Below are 22,135 nucleotides of genomic sequence, written 5' to 3'. Positions count from 1 at the left end.
ATTGCTTTATTTTTATCCACTTTGGATTTTGGAGATAACATATACCACAACTGGATGCCTCTTCTAAAATATATATATTTCTCTAAATATATATAAAGTATATGTTATATATTATCCATAGTTAGAAAAGTCCATCCAAATGTGGTTGCATTTACATATATGCATACACGCACATGTAAGATATAATATGCATATAAATATATATGCATATATATAAATATACATATATGCATATATATGCCCTGGAACTCAGGGAAGAGAGAGCTTTCCTGCATGCTTCAGGTGATTCAAATAGTGCTGATGGTTGGCTCTCCTGACCTGATCCCATAGCACCGAGTGACCATGGGACCTTGGCTGGTTATTATTACACATGCGTTATGTCTAACATCTAAGCCAGATGTGATCTTTCTGTCCTGAAGTGCAAGTGATTTGCATAAAGATGGCCTCACATGCATTGAACAGTTGATAGCTCCCATTTGCTCAGACGCTGGGAGGCCTTCATGGCTCCACTGAGTGTAAAGAAAAAACAGGAAAGAGCTTTGCAGATCACTGTGCGTTCAGGGGAAAACAAGAACAGGCCTCCCATTGTACAATGTTTCATGTAGATGGTTTCCTCATTGTTCCTGGAGGATGTTGGCCAAGGCCATAATTGTGGACAGGAACTGAATGTGAGATACATAAGGGCCGATTTGCAAGAAATAAAAACGGATGAGAAGAAATTTAAGGGGAGCCTGTGTAGGAGCCCTCAATAAGATTCTGGATTATTCAAACGTTTGGGTATCATGTGACTAGTTTATCACCAGAGAAGGGGCTCTTCCTTTGTCTGTGACTGCCCTGTAGCACCTTTCCCCAGCTATCCAAGTGCTTATGCATAGGGTCATGAGTAGCACGGCCATGTTGCTTGGGGTGGCTTCCAGAGCCTGCATTTTCTTTTATCCAGGCCCACTGGGATACTGCCACTACCAAGCACTGAGTTTAGCAGCAGCAGCAGCAGCAGCGGCAGCAGCAGCAGCCGCCGCCCGTCTGAATCAGCCTGCAGGTGCCTTCATCCAGAGGCACTGGACAGCTACCTGGCGGTGGCTGGTTTTATCACGTAGAGGACAGTGGTTCCTTCTTCCTGTGACATGCTTGGGTTTGAATTTGCCTTTTTCATTTAACTTTAGCCTGAAGCACTCGACAGAGGCACCCTGAGTGCCATGCGTTTTTATTACGTTGTCCCAACAAGACTGCTTCTGAACATACAACTAGAAGGCGAAGAGCTGGTATGCATGGAATTCATTGCTCTCCCAGAGAAGTAGATATTTTTCCAAGACATCTTTTGTATTAAAAGATTAATACTACTCTTTTGTTGCTGGTCACCAGGACATGCTTGGTATCTACCTGTTGTTCTTGTATAAATACTAATAAAGCTTCATTTTACTCTTCAAGCTTCTGGTTCGGATAATAAGTTATATAGTAATGAGAGCTATCAGACCAGAACAAAAGGTTACCAGGGGAATTGCAGAGTTCTTACAGTGATGTGATACTACAAGCCAGTGCCAAGATAAGCGGTTTTTTAAAAAATACTTATTTATTTACTATTTATACAGTATTGTGCCTGCATGTGTGTCTGTAGGCCAGAAAAAGGCGCCAGATCACATTATAGGTGGTTATGAGTCACCACGTGGTTGCTGAGAATTGAACTCAGGACCTCTGGAAGAACAGCCAGTGCTCTAAACCTCCGAGCCACCTCTCCAGCCCCAGTAAGCAGTTTTTTAATCCTACTGCCAGAATGACAGAATTGGGAGTCACCCAGCTTTTCATTTATAACCCAGAGCACATGTGCGTAGGCCACGTTAAGCGCTTTGACTCCATAGGACTAAAAACATCTTTTACCAGGATACAAAATTCGGTGCTGGCTAAACAGCCATACAGCACATAGGGACGGGGCGCCGGGCGTGGTGGCCTAACCACAGCACTCGGGATACAGAGAGAGGAAGATCTCTGCCCTAGCCAGGACTACGTAGAGAGACCCTGTTCCACACAAACAACTACAGTGTGTGTCTATATTTCTATATTATTTATATTTCGACTAACCTTTACTTTTCCCTTTTTCCATTTCTCCTATTCATATATTACACGTGTTAGGTGTGTCGGTGGTAGGTGGTGCAGAATATGAAGTCAAGATCATGACAACTAAAGGAGGGACAAAAATTCTTTTGAGAATTTGAACTTGGCACTAGATGGGATAAGACTGATTAGTTCCACTCCAGAGGGTAAGTGTATTTTTTTTTTTTATTAATTAAGTATAATTACGTTATCATAAGAGAAGTTAAGTTTTGTTGTTCCTTGGACGTTGAGCTGTTTGGGACAAGGAAATGATGATATGGACTGTAATAGATTTTGTTGTTGTGGTTATTTTAATCCACTCATCTTCTCTTCAGCTTCGCTTAGTCTCTTTATGGTTTTTATTTTAACTATTAGCTTGTACTTATTGTATAATATCATACTTTTTAGCATGACAATCTTCATCATGAATATCATGAACTTCCGTCATAGTCATCATCACATTGCTCTCTCTGTCCCCCCTCCCTGTTCCCAGTTGGTATCTTCCTCTCCCCAAATACCCCCACCTCTACTTTTATGTCTCTCTCTCTTTAGATCTAAATTTTAGCTACAAGAAAAAAAGACATATTCTGTTTATCTTCTCAGTCTGGTTTAGTTCAGACAGCATGATGGTCATCAGCTCCATTTGTTTTTCTGAAAATGATATTAATTTTGCTCTCATGGCTGAATAAAACTCTACTGTGTATATGTACACATTTTCTTTATCCATCTCTTGGTAGACAGCTAGACTGATTATTTCTTTTTTCTTTCACCACACCTTTAAAGTTTTTTTCTTTAAAAAATAAAATAAAATTCAAGCTGTGGTGGTTTGACTAAGAATGGCTCCCATAGGCTCATCGACTGGAATGCTTGGACCCTGGGGAGTGGCACTATTTGAAAGGATTAGGAGGTGTGTCCCTGGAGGTGGGCTTTGAGGTCTCAGAAGCCCACGCCACGCCCAGAGGCTCACTCTTTCTTCCTGCTTGCTGCCTGCAAACCTGGATGGAGAGCTCTCAGCTCCTTCTCCAGCACCATGCTCCCCACTGTAATGATTGACAATGGACTAAACCTCTGACACTGTGAGCCAGCCCCAATTAAATGCTTTCCTTTATAAGAGCTGCTGTGGTCATGGTGTCTCTTCATAGCAATAGAACACTGACAAGAGACAAGCATACATATTTTGTATCTTGCATCTCTCAGGCCTAACAATTGCAAGGCTTCCAGGGTTGTTTTTGAAGGTAGTTGTTTCTATTTGTCCTTGTCTGTTCTTGTCTGTGGTTTCTTTTTCTGCCTTGTTTATTTGTTAGAATGTTTCCTTCTAGATTTCTTTGGTGTTTACATTTAAAGGGAATTCTTCCAGAGGGGATTTTCGCTTGTTTCTGTTGAGCATGTGGGAGGCATAAATAGACTGGGACTGTTTCAAGTTAAAATTTTAGCTACAGTACAATAAGCACTCAGCTAACCTGGAATCCAGGCTCAAGTCTAATGCGGGTAGATTGGTAGTTACAAGTCTTTAAAAAAAAAAAAGTTTCATTTTCTTTTTCATCTGGAGTTAGGACTAATTCAGATATATATTCTCCTCCTCATCTCCTAGGATTCTACATTCATAGTCACAGGTTGGCTGATCCAATCTTTCTGTTTACCAGTCTGTCTGTCACTTTCTTTTGTATCACAAAGCTTATTTTTCTACCTTCTATTTCCGGACTTACCAGGGTTGGGCACATGGAGGAACAGAAGACCATAAAACATTCGCGCCACCATTTTGCCGCCAGTGGGTGTATCTTGTGAGCTGTTGTATCTCAGAGAACTCACAGTTGGCTTAGACTGTTTCCCACATGCTGCCTGCGCAGCACCTTCCGGTAATATGAAAGTCACCCGACAGAGAGGAAGCTTCCTGGTCAGTACCAACCTGATTTCTCTGTGTCCTGTGGCCAAAGTGTGTGGTGTCCTAAGCTTTAGGGTCTAACTGTCCAGTTCTACTGGGCAACAAAAATCAATGACAATAGGCTGTAGTCACTTGGTTTCTCTGGGACTTCCCTGACCAACAACTCAAGGAGAGGTGGTTCACACACAGCACTGGCCTTTTTATTTGATAACATATGACTTCTGGAATGACCCTAGTACCCTGAGTTGGGCAGCCCCAATTAAACTCATGTAGATGTACACACACACACACACACACACACACACACACACACTATGTCTCTGTGTGCATCTGTGTTCATATGTTCTAATAGTATGGCTGCCTGTAGGTTAACTATAGTTGAGTGGATGGACCACACCCAGGAATATATAGTTAGCACAAACTGGAATCAGTGGGCTATTCAAGAACAACAACAACAACAACAACAACAACAACAAAAAAGGCATGACTTTAGAGCAGGGGCTGGGGGCTTGGGTCTGGAAGGAGCTAGGAAGGAATGAGGGATGACTATGATCAGAATCCATTGTATACATGTGTGAAATTATTGAAAATATGTTAAAAATGTCCATGGCCATTTTCATAGCCAAGGGTCCTATGTGCTGAGTGCCCAGATATTTAGCTCTCAGCACCCATAACACAGACTGGTATGTTACGCCGTCCATTTCACAGCAGGTTTCCCATGACCTTCCAAGATGCAGGCAATACTTGCTGTTTCCACACATATTCCTTTTCTCCGAGATCACTTCACCCTTGAAGCAGCAGGTGGTCCCTAGCATGATGACACGAGTCTAATCTCCTTATTAACATACATTTTGTTAGTTTGTATGATTCCGTCTCCCAAGGCCATGAGTATGTGGGCTCATGGTCTTCTATTTGCTCTGTTTTCTTATGATGCTAGGATGAAACCCAGGGTCGTGCACATGCTGGGAGTGATGGTTCATCTTCGTTGTCACCTGGACTTGGAATCACCATGGAAACGCACCTCTGGGACTATCTAGAAGAGTGTTCTCAGAAACGCCTGACTGAGGAAGACCCACATCCAGTCTTGCTGGCCCAGCTGCATGGGCTGGGGGTCCGAGGGGAAAGAGGCCTGAGGCCAACGGCCATTGCTGTGTTTCCGGATTGCAGCTCTTGGCTACTTGCCTCACTCTCCTGCCACTATGCTGTTTCTACCACGGAAGATTTTTACCCTCAAACTTGGAGCCAAAATATGTCCTTCCTGTTTATGTCCTTCTTGTCAGGTGTTTGGCCATGTCAACTGGAAAAGTAACCGATATGTGTATCAAGGGGACGTAATGCAAAGAATGGAATTTCAAACTGAGCGACCCCATTGACAGTTGGCACTCTCTAGAAGATCTCCTGCTTCTATAGAGTGTCTGCTATGATTACTACAAACTGAAAAGGCAATCATATAAATAACAAAAATGAGATATTTAGTTGACATCAAATTAAACCAAAAAAAAAGCAAAAAAAAAAAACAACAACAACAACAACAACAACAAAAAAACTTCTAAGAGGATAATATCATAAAACATTTATTCTTACCTAAAGTTTGGATCCAGGATCTTTACTCGAAACACATACATTCCAGAATGGTCCATGGGCCATTGTAAATGGTTTCTGTTAGAATAGTTTAAAATCTCATATGGTTGATTTAGGTCTCCTGGATTCCCAACAGCATAAGAAAAACAAGTCCTATAGTTCTAAGCAAGAAGCAAAGAAAAAAAAAGGGGGTTATTTCCTGACTTTAACAAAATCTGATTTACGTGTGTGAGATTTATTTAATTTTATGTGTATAAGTATTTTTTGCCTGCATATAAATGTACCACCCACACGCTACCTGTGCGCGCCAGAAGAGGGCCTCAGAACCTTAGGAACTGGCGTTAACAGGTGCTTGTGTGCTGCCTTGTGGACGGATGCTGGGGGCCAAAACCAGGTCCTCTGCAAGAGCAGCCATTGTAGGAACACAATGGCCCTTGTTCCTACCCACTGGCCATTCTCTCCAGCCCCAGATTCTCATACATTTATCTTGGACAATCACTAAGAGAGGCAATGGCTACCCCTTTCTATGCTGCCACTGCAGTACCAGAGAGTGCTTGGCACATCTCCTACTTGTGGTCGGGGGAGGAGGGAACTTCTTCCGGGATGCCTCACATAGAGCAAGACAACCTTAGCTTGGTGAAAGACCGGATGTCAGGTAGAAGTGTGGGAGCAGGAGCCCCCCTGGACACAGGGGAGGGCTAGCTTCTTGGAAGGGGTTAAGGCTGAGAACAGTGCCCATGGATATAGCTATAGTACCAGGGCAGAGATCCGGCCCAGCCATGCGCCAAGTGGGGCTAACCCCATGTGGGTAAGACTGGAGAGAGACCGCTGGGCTCCTCTAGGAATGGGTGGGGTTTCATCCATTTGGAATGGCTGTCCCCCACTGTACCACCTGATAAGTTTATTTGGGTCTAGGAGTTTGCATGTCCATCTGTCCTGGATCATATTCTTATTTCCGTGTTACGGATGCTTACCACAGCTAAATTCTGTCTATAGCCGTTGGCTTTATAGCACTGGGTTTACCTGATTGTATTTATTGCTTGATTTATTTATTGCGCCTACATTTTGAGGCCTTTTAATCCAGTGCTATCATGGGTATAATCTATCTTAAATAAACTAGGTGTTGGAGGTGAGTTATGCTATAATTTCATGTGAAGCGTATGTGTTTAATGAGGTATTACTATAACATCATGACAAAATGTGAAAATAGTAGGAATCCATGTCTCACCATTTCTCACCGTTGTTTACCTTTCTGCCACTTCATGTCTGGCACATTTATAAACTAATATGTGGAGCATATATGGGTGAAGAACAAATACAAGGTTTATGGTTTTTGATGTAAACTAACTTAAAATGCAAAACATGCTGGGTGTGGTGTCACGTGCTTTAATCCCAGCACTTGGGAGGCAGAGGCAGATGTATCTCTGAGTTTGAGGTCAGCCTGGTCTATCTAGTGGGTTCTAAGATAGCCAGGGCTATGTAGAGAGACACCCCTCCCCGAAAAAGAAAATACAAAATATATTCTGGACTATGAGAGTTCTTGTCTGCTGAGTTGATTAATACAAAGCTATGAACTTGATTATAAGAATATGAGACATTTGCACTCTGCAACGGAAATGGATCTCTTCCCACCATCACAGAAGGGCCCTGGTCTTCAGAACTTTCTTATCTGTATCAAAGTGTGCATTGTTACATAGAGACATGGAAATATTTCTTATTCGTCCTCATTTCCTCCTCTGTTGTTTCTTACTATGAAGGATAATACGTGCCAGTGGCTGCTCTTCTTTCTGTGCCACATTTGAAGTTTCCTATCATGTCTTCGTTCATCTATTATCTTCCCCCTTCTCTTTCACTTGTAAGCCATCACTTGGTTAAGCTACCTAGTCTTCAAGAAAACAAATCTCCCCTAGACTCACGAATTCACTCCATTTCTAGCCAAGGACTGCTCTGTCCAGGACCCCTGGTCATGTCTGGGGACTCCAACCCAGTCCCGTATCACAGAAAAGTAGCCAGCTGGGCACTGCCCATGCTGTCGAGAAGTCAAAGAACCTAAAAAATTGCCACTTTTGCTTGTGAGCCCTTCAGACATTTTTTTCCTCTGAGAACTTAAGAGTCCCTAGAGCTGCTTCTCAGAGGCAAGTAGGAGTAGGGAGGCTGGGCAGCATAGGCGCAGCCCTGAAAATTGGACGCTTCCTGTTTCACTGCGGGTCACTGGGGTGTGACACGATTCGCTGAGAACAGCCTTTTCCCCCAGGGCTTGCTTAGAAGCAGAAACCCCAGCTTGGCTGGTTGTCAACCATTTCTGTGGTTTCCCAGGTGTAGTCCCAAGATCAGCAATGTCAGCCTCACCTGGGGACTTTTAGAAACGCATGCTCAGGGCTGGATTGTCACTCAGACACTTGCATTGGTCCTGGGTTCAATCTCCAGTACTGGGGAGGGGAAGGGAGGGAAGGGGAGGGGTGGGGGTAGAGTGGTGTAGATAGGAGGGAAAGGGAGAAGAGGGTTGGGCAAAAATCTTAGACCCTACCTCATATCTACTGAATCAGACACTCAGGTGAGACCAAGCTATCTCTGTTTCCACAGGCCCCTCAGAGGATCATTCCCGGTGCCCTCTGAAGCTCGGGCACCACTGGACCATTTCATGCTGGTTCAGGCAAGTTCCATGATTGTTAACCACCAGCTGCTCACGGCTTCTGCATGCTTTTTCTTTTTCTTACCTGAGGCCCCCAGATGTCTTCCAGGGGCTTGCCTGGGTTTTCCTCTATCATTGACTTCCACGTCTGGGCTACATTTATACAACCACTCTGCCGAAAGATGGTAACGCACGGTTAGGGAGGAGGCCTTGCATTAGCTTATCTTGGAGTATCTAATATAGCTTGATGGCACCGAAAAGTTTATCTTAAAAAAAAAAAAAGCTTTCATTTAAATACAGTGCAGTTTTTTTTCACTACTTCAGCACAACACAGTTTTAAACATTGAAGTGTTCAATCCAGTGGTAGCAGTTTCATTCCGACTGTGTAAGCACAACTCACCGCCATCACTGAGCAAATCCTTTCCCCTGCCTCCCCACAGCCCCCGGCGACCAGTGTTCTACTTTCTACTGAGATTTTTTTTTTTTTTCTAACTAAAGTTTACAAATGAATTAGTTCTGCAAAACAGCTTGCTTTTATTTAGCACAACATCTCCACCGGCCATCCATAGTGTAGCAAGTGTGAGAATTTCCTTTCTACAGCTAGTGTGTGTGTGTGTGTGTGTGTGTGTGTGTGTGTGTGTGTGTCCATAGCAGATGCCAGAGGACAGGCAAGTTGGGGGTCTCTTCCTTCTACCATGTGGGTCCTAGGGGAGTGAACTCAGGTCGTTAGGCTTTATGGTAGTTCCTTCACCTGTTGAGCTGTCTTGTGAACAAGAATTGCTGGATCGTATGAGACGTTTATGAAGAATTACCAGACTCTTTTCCATGGCACAAATCCATTCCTTTTATTTTAAACCCTTTTTTAACTACGGAAAACAAAACAAAAAACAGATGCCAAAACAAACACAGTAACAACAAGTTGATTTTAAAAACAAGCTGTAATGTTTCTGGGGGCCGTCCAGGCTTCTCTGAGGGTCTCCCATTCACCTAAACAGTTGCTGTCCTGGCTTTTCTAGGCTTTGTTCCTCACCTTTCTTCCCAGTATTCTCAACAGAAAGTGTATCCCTGCACAGTACAGTCTCGGCGGCTTTTAAACGGGACCACTCTCTCCCTTTCCTTACAGCCTGGGCTCTGTAGGCAGCGCTGTGGACATGGCAGAGACATGGCATGCAAATCCTTTCTTTCCACTCTTTTGAGCGTACAGGCATGGATGATGAGACCTGGCAATTGTGCTACCGTTTCCCAGGGTGGAGGTGCCCATTATGCCCCCACAATGTGCCTGTCCTCATTTCTCCTCCTTCACTAAGACTTACTACTGTTTGTCTTTAGTCTTGCCATGCTAGTTTATGTGAAATAGTGTCTCACTGTAGATTTAACTTGGGTTTCCTCAATGCTCCCAAAGGTCAACCAGACGTTTTTACATTTTCTTTGGAGAAATGTCTCTTCAAGCCCCCCCCCTTTAATTTGGGTTGTTTTGTTGTTAAGTTATGATGTTTTCTGGACATTCTGGACATTGTCCTATCAAATACATGATCTGCAAATACTTTGATCCATTACATATGTTGTCTTTTTATTCTTGTCTTGAATTTTTTTTTAATATCTTGACTGCAATTTCCCTTCTCTCCTCTCCTCCCAGTTTCTCCCTCCACATCCCCTCTGCCCTCCCCACCAACTCCTCCTCCATTTCTCTTCAGAAAAGGGCAGGCCTCCCATGGGTATCAATTAAACATGGCGCATCAAGTTGCAGTCAGACTAGGCACCTCCCCTTGTATTAAGGCTGGAAGAGGCGACCCAGTAGGGGGAAAAGGTCACAAAAACCATCAAAAGGGTTAAGGTATCCCCTGCTCTCACTGTTAGGAGTCCCACAGGAAGACCAAGGTACAAAACTGGAACATATATGCAGAGGGCCTAGGTCAGTCCTGGGTAGGCTCCTGGTTGTCAGGTCTGTCTCTGTGAGCTCCTATGAGCCCAGGTGAGTTGATTCTGTGGGTTAGTGCCTTGACCCCTCTGCCTCCTATAGTCCTTCCTTCTCTTCCATTGGTTGCTGTATAAAGCCTCTATGATGACAATTGGACTAGGCACCAATTCTGGTGTCTTTCGATGCACACAGTTCTTAGATTTTAGATGATGCCCACTTTTTCTATCCCTTCCCTTCCCTTTCCTTACTGTTGTTGTTGTTGTTAGTATTTAGGCAGTCTTCTTCTGGGTTGCCTAGCAACCTATGATGTCATCATGTGTCACCTGCCAGGTAGCCACACCTGGCAGGCGTGGTTACATTGTTCCTTAAAAGGACCAACCTGCCACTTTGTCTCTCTCTCTCTTTCCTCTCTCTCAGCTCTTGCCCTCTCCCCTTTCTCTGTCAGGACAACCCCCTTTCTCTTTCCCCTATCATGTCTCACTCTCTCCTTCTCTCTCTCTCTTCATCTTCATCTAATAAACCTCTTTTATATAAAATCTGCTGTGTGCATCAGCGTTTTATTTGGTCCTAACAACTATCCCATTCTTTTTCTCTCTCCCTTCTCATCTCCCTCTCTCTCCCATTCCTTTCCTTTTCCCTCTTTTCTCCCTTCTTCCTCCCCCTCTTATTTTTTCTTCCTTTCTCATTCTCTCATCTGTGACTTGATATCAGAGCTGATAAATCATCACCCAAAACAAGATTGGGATTATTTTTACCCTACATTTTCTTCTAAGAATTTTTTAGGTTGGGGTCTTAGACCACAGATCAGTTTTGAGTTACTGCCTGCACAGCATGTTAGGTCTGAGCCCGAGATCTCCAGAGAATCTTAGGAAATCCTGATGTTAACTTCTAGAAGGCTCTATATTCCTGGGAAGGCTTCAAGACATAAAAGCCCACAGTGGGTGGAAAGAGTGATTGCAAAAGGCAGACTATGGGGGGCGATCCAGGAGGCTGAAGTCAGCAGGTCTTGGAGGAGGGAAGAGAATGAGTACAGAGATACTTATGCCGTGGTCAGTAGAGTCAAAAGGAGAAAGATGAACCTAATGGGTGCCCATTTGACTCGGCACCAATGTCTTAAAGCCAAAGTCAGACCCATAAACAATTAAACATTAAACACAGTTCAGATAGAAAAGAAAATACTCATGATTGCATCATCCTGCTATTGCATTATTTTATTTTTTCTGGCCTTTCTTATAGCTTTTTTTTTTTTTTTTTTTTTAAAGAGATGCATCTCAGTAGTCATTGGCTTTAATAATTTTATTTAAACTTTTTTTATGTGCATTGGTATGAGGGAGTCAGAACACCTGGAACTGGAGTGACAGACAGTTGTGAGCTGCCTTGTGGCTACCGGGAATTGAACCCTGGTCCTTTAGGAAGGGTAGGTAGTGCTCTTAACCACTGAACCATCTCTCCAGCCCATCGTAGGCCTTAAAATAGAGTTGGCTTTCTTTTCTACTATGGCTTGCTCTCTTGTCCCTTAGATAACTTGCATACAAATTGAAAAGAAAAGTAAAGTTTACTTGTATGCTAAATTCTGTTTAAACTCGCAGACATACCTGCTTCATAGTATTGTTAAAGCTGTAGTCATTCCTGCCGTGGATTTCCCACAGGATAAAGTTTGCTTCGACGATTTTAACAAAGCCACTTTCATCATGCCTGAAACAACAAACACAAAAATAATACGTTAGTGTCAAGCGGGGGTCCTGCAGCTTGCGGGTCACACGGGCTTAGGTTTAGGTCCTTTTTGTTTACTGGTTTCTTGAGGGAGTCTCAGACAGCCCAGGTGAGCTCACTGGGTGGTGAGCTCCTGGTTTTCTACTCCCACTTCCCAAAGGTGAATCACAAGAATTCACTCTTCGCATCGGTCAGATCTTGTCTTTATCGCACACTCCGACTCTTACGAATATTTATCTGTGATACACTCGTATCGAATGGCTGTGTCTACTTTCCCCCCTCCCGAGCGCTGGGACCACGGGTGTGCACCACCGGCCCCAGACAGCACTTGTTATGCAAATGAAAACCTAACATGAGGAGGAAGAAAAATCAGAGCCACAAATTTTCTCCATGACCGCATACCGATGGGACGGGGATGGATGGGGTCCCTGGGACTTGGGAGAAAGAATGAGATGGACAGAAGGACAAGACAAGGATCTCCTGGTGTCGATTAAACCAGGTGGGGTGTGGTGGAGTGAATCCGTGGGGTTACCAGGGTGAAGGGGGGGCTGCAGCTGCCATCAGGAAGCTTCCTCCTCCTCCAACTATCGCTCCCTGTCCCCTCTTCCCCCAACTATCTCTTTTTTGGACACAGTCTCATAGCTCAGGCTGGCTGGCCTCAAACTCCTGAGGCCTCTGCCTCCCAACTGCCGGGATTACAGATTTCCAACACTGGTGGGAAGTTCCCTGGAGACTCAGGTTCTAGTGTTTAGTTCTTGCTTTTCTAGGCTCCCGAGTCTTTCACCATTAAAATACAGTTTATCGCTTGTCAGCTCTGTGTTGATTTACAAAAAAATACTACAGCCTCGACAGTCTCTCTCTTCCTTGCCCAGATCGCTGCTTTACATCAAAACTATTGAACCCGACCTGGGGTTCGCTGCTACCCAACACTGGCTAGGCTGTGTTGTCGGGTAAAAGCTGTGTCTTCAGAGAAAAGCTTTGGGGTTAAGAAGCAGTTCCTGGGAAGCCATTTCGTTTCTGTGTTTACTGGCTTTGAGAAAGCATGAAGAGCTCAGAAGCTTAGTTCTCAGACAGGCTCCATGGAGAGGAGTAGCTTGGTGTCAGGGCTAGGGAGGAAAACCAAAAATTAAAAGAGAGAGAGAAAGAGAGAGAGAGAGAGAGAGAGAGAGAGAGAGAGAAAAGAAACTAACTCAAACATGAGTGCTTCTGGCCCTGCGCCACAGGAAATGTGAAGAGGAGCGAAGCTCAAGAGCTAGCAGCTTTGGGGGAAGCAGGAGTTTAATTACATCTTGTGTGAGTGGGAGAATTCACTTCCTAGGAATTAGGAGTCCATGAGATGTAACCAACGTGTAGGTCAAGGCACCTGCTGCAGAGCCCGATGACCCGAGTTTGATTCCTGGAACCCCCAAGTGGAAGGAGACTGCCTCTGAACGTGGTCTGAGACCCCCTCCCGCTCCCCACAAAAGACATGATTTGATTTTATTTTTTTAAAGGAGTAAACGCTTAAGAACAAAACACTTAAAGAGATGCTCAACATCCTTGGTCATCAGGGAGATGCAAATCAAAACGACCCTTGAGATTTCACCTCACACCCATCAGAATGGCTAAAATCAAAAACTCAAGGAACAGCACCTGCTGGCAAGCATGTGGGAAAAGGGGAACACCCCTCCATTGCTGGTGGGAGTGCAAACTTGTATAATCATTTTGGAAATCAATCTGGTGCTTTCTCAGAAAACTGGGGATAGTGCTACCTCAAGACCCAGCTATACTACTCCTAGGCATATATCCAAAAGATGCTCAAGTACACAACAAGGACATTTGCTCAACCATGTTCAGAAGCTTTATTTGTAATAGAACTGGAAACAACCCAGATGTCCCTCAGTCGAGGAATGGATACAAAAATTGTGGTACACTTACCCAAGGGAATACTACCCAGCTATTAAAAACAAGGAAATCATCAAATTCGCAGGCAAATGGTGGGAACTAGAGAAGATCATCCTGAGTGAGGTATCCCAGAAGCAGAAGGACACACATGGTATAGACTCACTTGTAAGTGGATATTAGCCATATAACACAGGATAACCATACTAGATCCACAGACCTAAAGAACCTAAACAACAAGGAGGACCCTAGAGAGGATGCTTAAATCTCATTCAGAACGTCAAACAGGATAGACACAGAAGGAAGCGGCAGAAGAGAGGGAACAGGACAGGAGCCTACCATAGATGTCCTCTGAAAGACTCCACTCAGCAGGGGATGGAAGCAGATGCCGAGACTCATAGCCAAACTTTGGGCAGAGTACAGAGAATCTCATGGAAGAAGGGGGATAGGACATGGAGGGGCTAGGAGCTCCACAAGGAGAGCAACAGAACCATAAAAACTGAGCCCTGAAGAGAATGATACCCCAACCAAGGACAATGCAAGGAGAGGACCTAAAACCCCAGCTCAAATGTAGCCCATAGACTCAGTCTCCAAGTGGGGTCCCAAGAAAGGCGAGCAGAGACATTCTCTGCCATGAACTCAGTGGTTGGCTCTCTGATCACCTCTCCCTGGGGTGTGCAGCCTTGCCAGGCCACAGAGGAAGATGATGCAGCCAGTCCTGATGAGATTTGATAAGCTAGGGTCAGATGGAGGGGAGGGGGACTCCCCCTTTCAGTGTACTAGGTGAAGGGGATAAGGGGGATGAGGGAGGGAGGGTAGGACTGAGAGGAGATGAGGGAGGGGGCTACAATCAGGATATAAAGTGAATAAATTGTAAAATGAAAAAAAAAAAAATCCTCAGTGGCACCAGGACAGTTAGTACAAAGAACTACAGTGCCATCTTGTGGACAAAGCATGTGTTGCATACTTCATCATTTTTGGTTTTTGCTTCATTGTGAATATGTGACAGAGAGACTTGCTTACAAATGCTTGCTTATCTTTAATAAATTTTCATTAGTGTGGAATAGAATTTTAATTAAACCTGAAATTGCAGGAGTGTCACTAATTTGCAGCCAACTTCCCAACAGTTGGTATATATATATATTTTTTTTTCCTATGGAAATCTTTCTCTGGGAATCAAAGAGCCCTCATTACTGATCTTCATATTCAAAACTGTGGGTGATCCATTATATTAACTATGTCTTTTATTATCCGTGCTTAGGGGAGCATAAAAGCTGGGCAGAGTGGCGTTGGGAGAGAACAAGAGCCGGGAGTGTACACAGTAGCTGCAGTCTCCAGCAAGAGTGTGCCCTTTTGTTGTGCCCTTTTGTTGTGCCTTTTTGTTTGGTGAATGCACATTTGCATGATCATCTGGCTGGCACGGTGTGATGGCTGACATTGGTTTGTCCTTGGCTAAGTCTAGAGTCACCCATGAGGCAAGCCTCTGGGGATACCTGTGAGGGATTTAGATTAGCTGAGGTTCATCTCCAAGCAAGCAGCGGCCCAGGTTTAAGGAGGTCCAAGGCGAAAGCGTTTACTCTTCACCTCTGCCTTTGTGTCTTGGTCTTGTGTTCACTGGCCTGGCCTGCTCTACTAGAGAGCTGTCTCTGCCTTCCTTCGCTTCTTGGGTGGCTTTCCGGGAATCCTCCATGCCTTCGGTGCTAGACTGGGACACTGAGGCATTCACTCTCCTGCACTGTGCAGCCTCTGGGTTCTCACCTCGCCAGTGTGAAGACGAGCCTAATATGCCCCCTGTTATATTCATGGATTCTGTGTGTTTTCTCAAGAGAGGGGAGAGATGATCTGGGAGGAAGAGAACATGCAGGTACCATGTTTATCAATTAGGAAAGGGGGTGTCAGCCTAAGTGGAGAGACAGGCTTCAGGCAGACAGCTCATCTATGTTGTGCTGGCTAGTTCTCTCTCTCTCTCTCTCTCTCTCTCTCTCTCTAATATATCAAACTAATACAAACAAAGTTCATTTGAAGAGAGGGAGCCTCAACTGGGAAAACCCAGCCACCAGACTGGTTTGTGGGCAAGCCTATGGAACATTTTCTTGATTGGTAATCGGTGTAGGATGGCCCAGCCCACTGTGGTCATGCCACCCCTGGACAGATGGTCCTGGGTTCTATAAGAAGGCAGGCTGAGCAAATCATGGGGAGTGAGCCAGTAAGCAGCACCCCTCCATGGCCTCTGCGTTAGCTCCTGCCTCCGGGTTCCTGCCCTGCTTAAGTTCCTGGCCTCACGTCTCTGGACATTGGACTAAGCATCCGCTGAAGCAGCCCTTTTCCTTTGCAGGTTGCATCACAGCGATAAACCCCGAGACGGATGTGTTCATGGCATAAATGCTTAACATATATAGGTGCATTGCGGACATTTGTTCGATGTCGCCTTCGACTCATTCACCTTCAGCCTCTTCCTTACCACTCATAGCAATTGTCAGCTTGTTCTGGTTAGAGTAACTGGTTTGTATCGCAGATAAACTCCTTGGTCCATGTTACCTTTTCAATCATCCCCCACCTCCTGGACACAATTTTGCTAACGGGTCTCCCTACTTTGACTTCTTTCCCCAAGATTCCAAGAGATGCGAGATGCAGCTAAAGCAAACGCCCAGTCACATGACTGCTGTAAAAGAGGGAAACAAAAGCTGGGCATGGTCTGGACTTCCGGGACAGCTTCCAGCCCCCTCTGCTGACGCTTCTTCACTTGGCTTATGCTCCAACACTGGGTGTCTATACGTTTTCTTCCTCAAGGTTCCACTCTCGCTTGAGAGGCTCACCCAGTGGAATTCACCGACACCCTTCCCCTTGTCGCCTTCCCTCTGGGTCCAGCCGAGTGTCCGTTATCCTTCAGGGATGCAGTCCTCACTTCCAGAACGTGTCCCAGAGCCCATCACCTGTCACAGCTGGGCTGGACTCTTTCCTTTTGAGCTTTGATACCTACTACCTGCTTCGTTCTCTTCTAGAACTCGACTTGGCATGTCAGCTCTTGTATTTCTTTGGCTCACCTTTTGAGGGTCCTGTCCTTAATCCTCGAGTCCCTAGTCCTTGGTGCAGTGCTTGGGGTGAGTGTCTGCTGTGGTAGATGGTGGGGAGTGAGCACTGAGTGCTGGTGAGCCAAACTGAAGAGCGTGCTTTAACGGGAGAGAACATGCCACCTGAATACTGATCATTTGTTTATCTTTCCTGGAGGAAAAAAAAAAGCATTTTAAAACAAGGAAACAGCCAGGCGCGGCTGGCAACAACGCTTGGAATCCCAGCACTCAGGAGGTAGAGGCAGGTGGATCTCCGTGAGTTCGAGGCCTGCCTGGTCTACAAAGGGAGTCCAGGGCAGCCAAGGCTACACAGAGAAACCCTGTCTCGAAAAACCAATAAATACAAATAAAACAAGGAAACAAACAGCACGTAACCAGGTCTCCGTAGGGGAAGAAGAGCCCCGGAGCCCAGGAGAACTAGATGGTGAACACTGGGGAGCTTTGGGCCACAGCACCATGGATTCTGATGGGTGAGGGTAGCTTCATGACACAGGCAGGAGAGCACAGGGGAGAGCCTTAGCGGTGGGGTGGGGGTTGGGAGGGAGAAGGCACGTGGCGAAGCACGCTGGCAGAAGTCTTCTGGACCCCAGCAGGAGATCTCTGGTAACAAAATAAAGTGGGGGTACCAAGCCACCACTACTGCCCTCTTCACCTGGGACGAACCAAGGTCTTCTCAGCCCAAGTCATCCTCTAAGTCCAGGGAGGCCAGAATAGGGCATTGGATCTCTTGGACCTGGAGTTATAGGTGGTTGTGAGCCACTGTGTGGGTGTGGGGAACTGAACTCAGATTTCCTGTAAAAGCAGAATGCACTCTGAGCCATTTCTCTAGCACACTAATTTCCTAAGTGGGTATAAACTTACAGCTCTAATACAGGGTGAAATGGCTCATTGAATTCGAGTCTCTGAGGGCAGCCATATCTTCCCACGTCATACCTTATTTTCTAGAAAGAGAAAAATGCTTTAGTTGTTGAGTCCATTTATCACACTGACAGATTTATACTTTTCTTACCAAATTTTCAGATGGTCTCTCTCTCAGAAATTCCCTGTTTAAAAAGAAAAGACATTCATCATTATCTGCTTATTCTTCCTCCTTTCCAAATTAAAAACCAAAAGCATAGTTTATGTAGGTAGTGTTTGCGTATGTGTGTGTTTGTAGGTATACATTTGTATGAATACGTCATATGTATGTCTTGCATGCACATGGGGGTCAAAGGTCAACTTTCCACATTGCTTGAGACAGGATGTCTTTGCTGTTTTCCACTGAGTATGTCAGTTTAGCTTGTCTGCAAGTTTCTCTTGTTTCCTTTCCTAGTCTCATTGTATTTAAGATGGGTCACAGGGTTAGGAGAGATGGCTCAGACGTTAAGAACACTCGCTGTTCTTCCAAAGGTCCTTAGTTCAATTCCCAGCATCCAGATGGTGGCTCACAGCCATCTATAACGAGATCTGGTGCCCTCTTCTGGCATGCAGATATTCATGCAGGCAGAATACTGTATAAATAATAAATAAAATATTTTTTAAAAGATGTGGTCTTCAAATTAAAAAAAAAACAACAACAATGATGGATCATATACCTAGCTTTTTTTTTTTTTAAGTTTGGGAATTGTCAAGTTAAGTATGCATGCCAATAATATCACAACCACTAAGTACTAGCTAATTATAAACTACTGTCTGCACATTAATATGCTTATGTTGAAAATATTTCTTACTTGTCAATCACATAAGAAAAATCTCGGCGTTGACATTCAGTCCTAGTATATCTACAAAAACAAAACACAGTGTAGTTGTAAGGTCATTCCTCATGCATTTGCATAAACATTTCCCCACTGAACTCAGAGGTGCTTAAGCTGGAGATTGCTACATAATTCATTTATAATTCCTTTGCATAATTCATAATTAAGGTCTCTGGGATCAGTGTGTGGCCTTAGCTTTTCTATTAAAAAAATAATAATAATAAGTTTCACGGAGCTGCAGAGATGGCTAATAAGAGCACTGACTGTTCTTCCAGCGGTCCTGAGTTCAATTCTCAGCACCCACCGTGGTGGCTCACAACCAGTTATAATGAAATCTGATTCTCTCTTCTGTTGTGCAGGAAATGTGCATAAATTAATAAACCATTAAGCCAGGTGTGGTGGTGCACGCCATTAACCCCAGCACTTGGGGAGGCAGAGGCAGATGTATAGCTGTGAGTCCAAGCCCAGCCTGGTCTACAAAGTCTAGGACAGCCAAAGCTGTCTTAAAAACAAAACAAAACAAAAATCAATTTCACAAACTTTTCTGATTAACCTCTTATATTTTGTACGCAAGTCCTGATTAGACCTGAAAGGCTAGGGTCAAGTAAGAGGGGAGGAGGACCTCCCCTATCAGGGGACTGGGGGAGGAGCATAGGGAAGAAGAGGGAGGGAGGGTGGGATTGGGAGGAGAGGAGGGAGGGGGCCACAGACAGGATACAGAGTGAATACATTGTAATAAATAATAAACAAAAAGGGAAAACATCCTAAGAAACAAAGGGAGGAGAGTACTTGTTCACAAACTACAATGATTAGTCGGGTGGGAATAACAAGCCTAGAGGTCTATTATACTGCATGGAGACCACAGTTAGCCACATATGGAGGTTTTGAAGCCTGCTGTTTAATTTGAAGTGGGAAAATGTACTGCTCGTCTGAGTCTCTGGGGTAAGAGGACACGCCTTCAGTCCAGCTGGGAAGGCATACCTCTAATCTGGGCCACACCTTCTGCTGGAAGCCTATGCAAGGATACAGAAGAAAGGAGCTTTTGCTCTTCCCGTGCTTGCTCTGGCCTCACTAGGGAGTCCATTTCTTCACCGGCATTAGAGCCTACTTCTTCAGGATGGCAGAATATACTGAAGAGCAGCTGAGACATCCAGCCTCCTGGACTGAACAACCACCGGATTCTTGGACCTTCTGTTCATAAGCAGCCATTGTTGGATTAGCTGGGCCACAGCCTGTAAGCCATTCTAATAGACCCCCTTTCTTTCTATCTATACATTCATTCTGTAAGTTCTGCTACTCTAGAGAACTCTGACTAACACAGCTGCTGAAACACTGCTGAAGAGTTCTCACTACAAAGGGATAACTTTGGGGGACAACACAATTAGCTGGATTTAGTCATTCTACAATGACATCGGACCATGTTGTACACAACAAATACAATTTCATCTAGTAAAAAGCAAAACACAAAACAGACAACACAAGTCTTAGAGGGGACGTAGGGGAATCGGGGCCCCCATCTATGCGTGGCAGCATTGTGCTGCAGCCATTGTGGGCAATAGTTTGGCAGCTCTTCAGTAAATTAAAGGTCAGATTGACGTAGGACCTAGCATCTCCATTCCGCAGAGCAGACCCAAAGCAATGGAAAGTATGTTTTAATAAAAATGTGTACACAAATATTTACAAAAGGCTGAAGGCATAGTCTGGTCCCTAGCACTGCAACAGAACGCCAGCTGCAGCCTCCCTTTCCCCTGCCCACATCCTTCATGGACCCCACAGACCATCCCCTCCTAGCCTCCCACCACCCCACGCATGACTGCAGCCCAGCCTCCAACACCAGCAGGCATTTCCTGGGAACACAGCAGCTGACAAGTCCAGGAAAACAGGCAACACACAGCCATCGCACTCTCCAAAAACCCAAAGAGGAAAGAGAACCCAAACGTGGAAACACCCACCCAACAGAAGCAAACTCACAAATCGTCATGGAGGTCTACAACTATCCTCAACCCATCTGGACGCCAGCATAAGAACACAATTAGTAATAGCCAGGGCAAGTCCATGAGCTCAGTCATCCCACCACAAGCCCTGAATGGTCCAACGCAGCTGGTGTTGGAACTGGTAAACAGGCATCTCTATGGGGACCTGACAAGTGGGACATCAGGCATCTCTGTGGCTACCTCCAGAAATTCAGCGGTAACAGGACCCTTCACCACATCGCCACACACGCACCTGTTCATCCTGCGCATGCGCTGGGTCACCTTCTACGAGGACTTACCCCTCTCCTCTCTCCCAGAGACTATCTCTGTAACCTCTCCTCCTCCCCTAATAAAACCTCCCACGTGGAATCTGTCACCTGGTGTGATTTATGAATATAACTCTGTGGCATAAATTCTCAGAGCTGAAGCATGAGAAAAAAAAATTTAAACTATATGACATGATAAAGGACCTTAAAGATAAAATGTGTAAATCTCTTATAGAAATCCAGGAAAACACAAACAAACAAGTGGAGAAAAAGAATAAATCTCTTAAAGAAAACCAAGAAAATACAAACAGTTGAAGGAAATGAATAAAACTGTTATATACCTGAAAATGGAAATTGAAGCAATAAAAAAAAATCAAACTGAGGGAATTCTGGAAGTGAAAAATTTAGTAATTTGAGCAGGAACTACAGAGGCAAGCTTCACCAATAAAATACAAGAGATGGAAGAAAGAATCTCAGACATTGAGATACATTGGTCAAAGAAAATGTTAAATCTAAAAAAATTCCTGACACAAAACATCCAGGAAATCTAGGACACTATGAAAAGAGTGAACTAAGAGTAATAGGAATAGAGAAAGGGAGAATAATCCCAGATCATATGACCAAAAAATATTTTCAACAAAATCATGGAAAAAATTTTTTCCTAACCTAAAGAAGGAGATGCCTACAAAGGTATAAGAAGCATACAGAACACCAAATAGATTGGACCAGAAAATCAAATTTTCTTGCCACATAATAATCAAAACACTAAACATACAGAACAAATAAAGAATATTAAAAGCTGCAGGGGAAAAGGTTTATAAGAATTATACTTGACTCCTCAATGGAGACTCTAAAAGCCAGAAGGGCTTGGACAGATGTGCTGTCTAAAAGCCACAGATGCGAGCTCAGACTACTGAACCCAGCAAAACTTTCATTCACAATACAAGGAGAAAATAAGATACTTTATGATAAAGTCAAATTTAAACAATATCTATCTACAACTCCAGCCCTACAGAAGGTTCTAGAGGAAAAATTCCAACCTAAGGAAGCTAACTATATTCTGGAAACACAGGAAATAAATAATCTTACTCTGGCTAGACAACACACACACACACACACACACACACACACACACACACACACCACCACCACCAAAACCAACAAAAATAATGAATCAACAATCACTGATCATTGATCTCTATAATTGTCAATGGTATCAGTTCCCCAAATAAAAAAAAATGCAGATTAACAGAATGGTTGTGAAAACAGGATTTATCCTTCTGCTGCATTCAAGAAACATACCTCAACATCAAGGTAAAATCCTTTTTACCTTTTACCTCACAGTAGAAGGTTGGAAAAGATTATTTCAAGCAAACGGACCTAAGAAGCAATCCCAT

The 22,135-nt window shown here is 44.3% G+C and overlaps 1 protein-coding gene across 1 annotated transcript in view; it reads right to left on the bottom strand.

The window, feature by feature from the left end:
- The window catches only part of Catspere (catsper channel auxiliary subunit epsilon), an 83,754-nt gene that overhangs the window by 4,649 nt on the left and 56,970 nt on the right, over positions 1 to 22,135 (bottom strand). The window contains exons 15-20 of the mRNA XM_055609923.1: positions 18,476 to 18,526; positions 17,776 to 17,809; positions 17,628 to 17,707; positions 11,697 to 11,796; positions 8,269 to 8,355; positions 5,555 to 5,712 (exon numbers count right to left, since the gene is read on the bottom strand). Coding sequence (XP_055465898.1) covers positions 5,555 to 5,712; positions 8,269 to 8,355; positions 11,697 to 11,796; positions 17,628 to 17,707; positions 17,776 to 17,809; positions 18,476 to 18,526 — 510 coding nt within the window. The remainder of the gene's footprint in view (positions 1 to 5,554; positions 5,713 to 8,268; positions 8,356 to 11,696; positions 11,797 to 17,627; positions 17,708 to 17,775; positions 17,810 to 18,475; positions 18,527 to 22,135) is intronic.

This window comes from Psammomys obesus, unplaced genomic scaffold (assembly GCF_907164565.1).
Source record: "Psammomys obesus unplaced genomic scaffold, mPsaObe1.curated_primary_1811, whole genome shotgun sequence".
Taxonomy (NCBI): domain Eukaryota; kingdom Metazoa; phylum Chordata; class Mammalia; order Rodentia; family Muridae; genus Psammomys; species Psammomys obesus.
The sequence above is the reverse complement of the archived record's forward strand: the minus strand, read 5'-3'. Positions and strand labels throughout refer to the sequence as shown.